This window comes from Pediculus humanus, genomic scaffold (assembly GCF_000006295.1).
Source record: "Pediculus humanus corporis 1103172107713 genomic scaffold, whole genome shotgun sequence".
Taxonomy (NCBI): Eukaryota; Metazoa; Arthropoda; class Insecta; order Psocodea; family Pediculidae; genus Pediculus; species Pediculus humanus.
The window spans coordinates 4,281-12,637 of NW_002987317.1; the positions used below are offsets into that span (position 1 = coordinate 4,281).

The 8,357-nt window shown below is 25.6% G+C and overlaps 1 protein-coding gene across 1 annotated transcript; it reads left to right on the forward strand.

Moving 5' to 3' along the window:
- Positions 1-115: 115 nt before the first annotated feature.
- On the forward strand, positions 116-3,304 carry Phum_PHUM310240 (uncharacterized protein; the record flags this gene model as incomplete). The annotated part of the gene is made up of 6 exons (XM_002427280.1): positions 116-262; positions 721-885; positions 1,092-1,350; positions 2,234-2,445; positions 2,552-2,798; positions 2,838-3,304. 6 exons carry the CDS (start codon positions 116-118, stop codon positions 3,302-3,304), a joined length of 1,497 nt encoding a protein of 498 aa, XP_002427325.1.
- Positions 3,305-8,357: the final 5,053 nt, after the last annotated feature.

The following is an 8,357-nucleotide window of genomic DNA, read 5'->3' on the forward strand; positions in this document are numbered from 1 at the left end:
TGTCCTTATCATTTGGGCAATAACATTGATTGGTTTTTTTCACCTTGGAGGAAATCAAGTTAAATCATTAATAAAATTACCAGAATCAACGAATTTTAAAGTTATCTCATCTAGAATGGGAAGTCATTTTTCATTTATGACTCAACAATCATCATCTAACCATAATGATAATAATAATGAAAATAATTTTGATGATTTTTTAAATTTAGAACCGGATATTGATAGGTTTCCTGAAAAAACCGATGATAAAATTATTAATAGAGTAAGTGTACTATTTTTCTTTTTTTTTTTCAAATTTAAATACTATTTTCCCAAAATGTTTTTTCATCGTTTCCGGTTTTCATTTTGTTATTAATAATAATAATAATAATATTATAAACAACCTGGACTGGAGGGGAAACAAAATTTGAATACTTGTTTTTTTTTCTTTCACAATTTGAACTTACCTTGAATTTAATTTTAATACTTCCTCAATTTCCTTTTTATCATTATTATTATTATTATTATCATTATTAATTTTTTTTTATATACCATTGTGTTGAAACGGACATGAAAAAAAAAAAAACGAATAAAACAATGTGTATGACGTATATGCGAATTAAAATTTTTTTTTTTTTTAAGGTACTCTACTCATTTCGGTTTGCTAATTAAAAAAAAAACTGTTAGTTTAATAAGAAGAAGGAATTATCGATTTATTGATTTATTGATTTTTTATTTTAGATTGACAAAACATTACCTAGCTTACCGATTGTTTATTGGAACAAGAATAAAAATCAACCGAAATTTTATAAAAACGAATCGTGCGCAAGATTTCCCAGCATATACGAATTAGAATTTAATAATATTTATTGGCAAACTTTGGTAACGTCAAATGGTACTTTTCAGGTACGTCTTTATAATAATTCCATCTTTTTAATACTTGTCATTATCTTTTTTCTATATAGATAATAGAGAATAGTACTTCAATAACATTGTTATTTTGCAAAGCTTTGTGTGAAGTTTTAAAAGCCAAGGTCGAATTAAAAAAAAAAAAAATGGCTAATGACTTGAGTCATTTATTAAAACGATTTTTTTTATTTTTATTTTTCCAGTTGTACGGTGCTTATTATGACGTACGAAGATTTAGCAGGATAGGACCCGCAGTTCGAATACTCGGTATGATTAATAGAATAGAACCTACTGTTAAAACCTACTGTCAATTTTGGTTTGAAAATGAAAAAGAACCGGTTTTTGTAAAAACTTTGGAGTACAAATACATATGGTATAAAAAATGGGGAAATTACAAACAAGGAATTTATCAACCCTATTTGATAGCTTGTCAAATACCTTCTAAACATAAGGGAAAAGTACGTTTATTTATTATTATACCTCTTTACGGTTATAATTTTTTTTTTTTTTTTATGAAGATATGAGTTGTTTGTGAAGATTACCGTGACTTTTGGTTTTAATGATTTAGCAATTTTTATATTAAAAAAATTGTGGTTTCGTATGCGAAAGAAAGAGAGAGAGACAAGAAGAAGAAAGGAAAAAAAACATGTCACGGACAAAATAATCATCTCATGTTAAATCTTTGTAAATGACAATAATAATAATAATATTAAAATCAAAATTCGTATGATAGTTTTTTTAATAAAAAAATATTATTGGGTCGTAACCCGCACCCAACAACATGTTTGGTTGTTGTTTTTGTGACGATTTAATAAATAAATTTCAATTATCATTATTTAGAAACATGATACGCGCATGACGGTTATTGTTGAGCCTCGAATTGTTGTTGTTAATAAGGTTTCACACTTCTTAAAAGTCATTCCGTATTATTAGATTCACTTTTTTTTTTATAAGTTGCAAACAATGACAATCATTTTCCTAATGCTCTATAAACACAAAATCATGAGGGATTTTTATTTGAGTAAGTCACCGTCATAAATTACTACAAAGAAGGTACACACAACTCTCTCTCTCTCTATTTTAGTTAGGTCGGTCAATACCTCTCCCACGAAAATTTTTTTTTTGTTTGTAAATAAAATAATATAAATAATAAATAATATATCGATATCTTATTCAATCTTATTGGTAAAAATTATATTCCGTTAGCTCTACTTTTTTTCGCGCGCGTAATTAATCTTTTTTTTTTTTTTAAAAGAGTTCAACAATTCGAGTACATCATCCATCATTGAATATTTGTTTATTAAAAAAATTACATTTCTTTTTCTTTTTTTAAAATAGGTACCAGCAAGCGTTTCTTTAGTCGAAAAACCCTGTAACAACGCAACGAATAACATCAGGGTAATATATAATCATTCCGCAAATGGACGTAAAAAAGAATTTGCTGTTTGCGTCAAAGGATTAGATTTCCTTCACGAAGACCTATCCGTGAGATTGGTCGAATGGATAGAACTTCTTCACATTTTAGGAGCCGATAAAGTGTTCTTCTACCAACTTCAGGTGAGAAATAATTTTTAACACCTCATTATATAGAAGCAGCAACTCCTCCTCCTCTTTCTTTTAATTACAAAAAAAAAAATTTAATTTCTTTATTTGGTTCGCGCAGGTACATCCGAACATTAGCAAAGTTTTAAATTATTACGAAGCCAAAGGAAAAGTAAGCGTGACACCGTTAACACTACCCGGTGGACAACCGAATTTACCTGGTTTTCAACATCTTTATTTAACTAAAAGAGTTAATTATAAAAGGCAAAACGAATTGATACCTTATAACGATTGTTTGTATAAGAATTTATACACGTACGAATATGTGGCATTGTTAGACATTGACGAAGTTATAATGCCGATTAAAAGTAAAAATTGAGTGATTAATGAAAGTGTCTTACCAAAAGCACTTAAAATAAAAAATGAAACACGGGCTAGTTATAATTTTAGAAATGTTTATTTTTTGGACGATTTAAGTCACGCTCACGGTTGGTTTAAAGACATACCCAGGTACATGCACATGTTGCAACACGTTTACAGAGCCGTGAATTATACTAAACCTAATCAATACGTGAAATGTTTTCACAACCCGGAAAGGGCTTTAACTCTTCACAATCACTTTCCATTGGCTTGCCTGGGTCAGAGTTGCACGACGTATGCCGTGGAAACAGAAGATGCACAATTGCAACATTACCGTGCGGATTGTGTTAGAACTCTTAAAAAAACTTGTATGGAATTTAGACAAAACAGTGTTATCGATTCGACTATATGGAAACATAAAAAAGAATTGATACGGAGAACGACGGAAACATTATTAAATTTAGGATTTTTTAATAGAGGAAAATTTCAAAGTACTGCTGCTGTGCCAACATAAAACTCCATTTTTTAAATAAACTTATGGAACGAATGTTTTTGTTTTTTTTTTTTTTTTTTATTAAAAGACTCGATATTTTTTATTATTATTATTATTAAAGACTTTTTCAGACTGTAAGTAAACCAAATTAAGTTTTTAAAATGAAAACGAATGTTTATTATTATTATTATTATTATTATTATTATAAAAATTTCATAAAGACTTTTTCTTTTAGAATTAAAAAAAAAAAAATTTTAATATTATTAAATATTACACATTAAATAAATTATTTAATGTTAAAATAATTTCGTTTTATTTTTTCATAAAAAACACGCACACGCACACGCACACACGCACATTTACGCATTAATAAAATGTCTATATACGGTTAATTTTACGTTGCAAAAATAAAAATGAAAAAAAAACTTTTGACGAAATAATTTTTAATATGAGATGGAAATTTTATAAAAATTTTTCATTATATTTTCACGTCGTTACGTCACACAATAAAAAATTTTCTTTTTTTAATTTTCGAAACGTTTTAAAATAATAATAATAATTTTTTTCTTAAAAAAAAAAGTGGCAATGGTTTTTTTTTTTTTTTTTTTTTTTTATTATGACTAAGACTTAAAAAGTTGAAAGCTATTTAACTACGTGTTAATTATGCAATTCATTAACAAGGACAAATAATAAAAAAAAAAAAAAAAACATACCTTAAAGCTATTATTATTATTATTATTATTATTATTTGGCAAAACGGACTTGATAAAACGTATTTACACAGCAAACAATTTTCATTTCCTATTTGCGATTAAAAAAATTTTAATTAAAAAAACCAAAAACAAAAAATTTTTTATTTCAATCAAAGATTGATGAACTTTTTTTTTTTAACGGTTTTTCATATATTCTCAGACGAGAATAATAATAATAATAATAATAATAATAATAATTTTTAAATTAATAATATATAAATTTGATATCCATAAACGAGTTAAATTTTATTTTTAAATAAATTACAAAAAAAAAAAATACTAGAAATCTTTATACATTGGAAAAACAACAAAGATAAAAGCATTTCGATTTGTTTGTGCCTAATGATAATAATAATAATAATAATAATAATAATAATTACTATTTTTCTTTGTGTTTTTTACGTATACATCCGATTCCTCGATATATATAGAAACCGATGGTAATGACCTTGTAAATCTATTAACATGTTTGAAGGTTGACTCCTCCTGGAATGATGAAAAGAAACAAAATAACGTCGATTTCATAGTTCTTTTTTTTTTCTTCTTCAATTATTATTATTATTATTATTATTATTATTATTATTATTATGTATTAAAATAATATAATTAAAAGAGAAAGTATATATATTATATTTTTTTTTATAAAAAAATTTACAATTTTTTCAAGATTCACAAGTAATCAAATGAAAATTTCTTTTTTTTCTTTTTCAACGAGAGACATTTTAAAAAAGTACATGAATACATAAGTTAAACATGAGTAAAACATATAATTTTATTTTTCTTTTTTTTAAATAATCAAAAATTGATTTAAATGGATTTGGAAAAAACGACGACGATGACGATTTGACAAAATTAATTAAAAATCTTTGTACAAAGAAATTTTTTCAAATTTTTAAAAATAACAATGTGATGATAATAGTAATAATAATAATAATAATAGCTCATTAACTAAAAAAAAAGTATTTGAAAATTTACAAAAAACAGAAAACAAATAATTGTTTGGTTCTTTAAATTTTAAAATTCAATTTAAATGTCTTAAATGTTTATTTACTTACTTCACTTTTATCACTTATTGTTTTAACATTAAAAAAATTAATTATTATTATTATTATTATTTAAATAATAACTGAAAATGTTATTTAAAAAAACAACATTCGCTTCAAAAAAGAAGAACAAGATTTTTAACGATTCCCTTTAGTCGTATCAAAGACTAGGACGAGGTCAAATATAAATAATAAAGTATTTAAAGATGTACATTGATAAAATTTTCAGTGAGATTGGTTAGAAAGAGAAGAAGATATAGTGATGGTCATTAAGGTTGCTGTTATCGGTGCTGGAGCTGCAGGTTTGGCTTCTGCCAGGTACGTTAATTTTTTTTTTTTTTTTTTTTTATGTCGTCGATTACATAAAGATGATGATGATGATGATTATAACGATTTTTTGTTTGTAGACGTTTGAAAGAAAATTCAATTTTTTCTTTTATCGTTTATGAACAAACGAATTCAGTGGGTGGAACATGGGTTTACGATGAACGAACCGGAAATGATGAATACGGATTACCCATTCATACCAGCATGTATAAAAATTTAAGGTAATTATAAATATAAAATTTTTTTTTGAAATGATGTTACGGTTACTACTACTCAACTCCGCCATATTAATTACAAAAGAAAAGAAAATTTAATTTTAATTATAAAATTATCTTTTTTTTTTCTCTTAAAAATAATTTTTATTATTTGAAATGATTATATATTTTTAAAATAAAAAAAAAAAAAACTTATTGGTAATTTTTTCGATATTTTTTTTTTTTATATAACGCTTAACTAGTTTTTATATAAAAAAAAAAAAAAAACTTTTAACCTTTTATACCCCGACCAAGGACGGCCACGGAAGGTATATGGAAAATAACTTTCAGGAAGTGCGTGCCTGTGTAACAAAAAAAAAAAACAAAATTTTCACTCTTCGACCACATGTCGTGAAAATTTCAATGCGTTGACATTTTTTATTTATTTATTTATTAATTTTAATAACGACGAATGACGTATGAAACGGAAAAAAAGTAGTAAAGAATCGTAATTAAAAATCGTAATTTAACATGTTTTTTATTATTATTATTATTATTAATTTTCATGTGCCAACCCACGTCCGTACTAATTTTATAAAAATGCAATAACAACAACAATAATAATAGTAATCATTTTATGTAATCATTTCCTTTTGTCATCGTGCGGAGTATTTAATAATTTACAAATCAATGAAAATAATAATGATAATAATAGAATTTTAAGTGTATGATCTAAGCATTAAGTAAATAAATAAATAAGTACTAAAAACGCGTGAACCTTGAACACGAATATCGCACAAAATCTAATTTTAAATATTGATAACGAAAAAATGGGCGTAATTTTGGTGGCCATTTGGTAAACAGGAGTCCGAAATCCTTATCAAATGATAACAAGTTTAAAATTTTCATAAAGTTTTAATGTCAAATGTAAAAAAAAAAAATTTTTCTTTTTTTTTTTTCCTTAAACAACTTTCACTTACGTTTAAATAAAGCTAATAAATTTTTTTTTAAATAAATAATTACGTTTAAAACAACGTAAACGCGTGAGTTTACCCGAGATAATAATAATAATATAGTAACCATTGAAATACCTGTCGAGAATATGGATTGGATGGATTAGCTAAGAAATGGTACAACCGTGACGCTTACGACAGCAGGTACATGGACGGTTCTATATGACCAACACAAATCCACACCGACGGAACTGTACCAGCCAACAAACCGGATATCATCCTGAGGGATAAAATGGTATAAGCTGATTGAAGTATCCGTGCCGGCGGAAAAAAACACCAGGCAGCCAAAGAAGAAGACAAAAGGCTGAAATACCCAGGATGAGGGGAAAGTAAAGACAGAAACGATTCCTTTCATCGTGGCAGCAGCACTGGGAGCCTTGCTATGATGCCACATTCAATAAAAAAGAAATTTAAAGAAAATTTTGAAGAATTTAAAAGGAGGAAAAACCATCCAGGAAATCGCAGTACGTGGGACGGCCCACATTCTTCGGAAAATTTTACAGATAGTATCATTGATCTTTGAGCATTTATCCCTAAGGAATCAGGTAGAAACCTGGAATAAATTCTTAAAAACATTCCGACAAATAAGAGCCTTGTCGTGTTTAAAAATGAAATAATAATAATAATAATAATAATCGTATTACGATTCGTATGTAGCGTAAAAAAAAAAATTATGGCTAATTACTCCCTAATTGGTTTTTCTTTTTTGAAGTCACAAGGAAAATTTTTTTACAACAATAATAATAATAATTTTAACGTATAATTTTTTAAATTTTCAGAACGAATTTACCAAAAGAAGTTATGGGTTATCCAGATTTTCCAATCATTCATTCGACCAAAAGATCATATTTACCAGCATCGAACATATTAGAATTTTTAAAAAAATTTTCACAACATTTTGGACTCAACGAATTCATAAAGGTTTGTTTGTTTGTTTGTTTGTTTGTTTTATTCATTCCGCATGTGAATTTGCCGTTTAAAAAAAAAAAAAATTATTTATTACCATCTTTTATGCTAATAACGAAACATTAAAATGTCTTACGTAACTCAAAAAAAAAAAAAAATTGATATTACGCGTTTAGTATTTATATATAAAAAAAAAAAAAATTATTAATTAATTAATTTTCCATAGAGGAATTAAACACTCCATCGGTCACGGTTCAAAGTTTATTTTTATATTTAAAAAAAAGTAATAAATAATAATAATTATTATTATTATTACGTAAAAAAAAAATTACGAAATAAAAATTACCTTTGATGAAAAAGTTCAAACGATGAACGTTTTAAAAAAAGAAAATTTTTTAAACGTTTTTACAACATTTTGAAAATGTTAATTAATGATAATAATGATAATAATAAATCGTCGTAATAAATTTTTTTATTTATTTATTGCTTGGTTTTATTATTATTATTATTATTATTATTATTATTATTATTATTATTGCCGTCGAACGTTTATAAAAATTTATAATTTTTTAGTAAAAAAAAATTTAAGATGGACGTTCAACGAACGTTTTTTTTTATAAAAATGTCCGTCGTTCGTGCGTCGGGCAGCATTTTAAAATCCTAACGGAAATTTTTATTCGCTTCGAGAATTTTAAATTTAAAAATGGATAAATTTTTTTTTTTTTTCAGTTTCGTCATCACGTTAAATCAGTTAAAAAAAATAAAAGCGGGGAAGAAGGAGGAAGATGGCGAGTGGAAGTGAAAGATTTGGTAACCGGAAATTTAATAACAGCTGATTT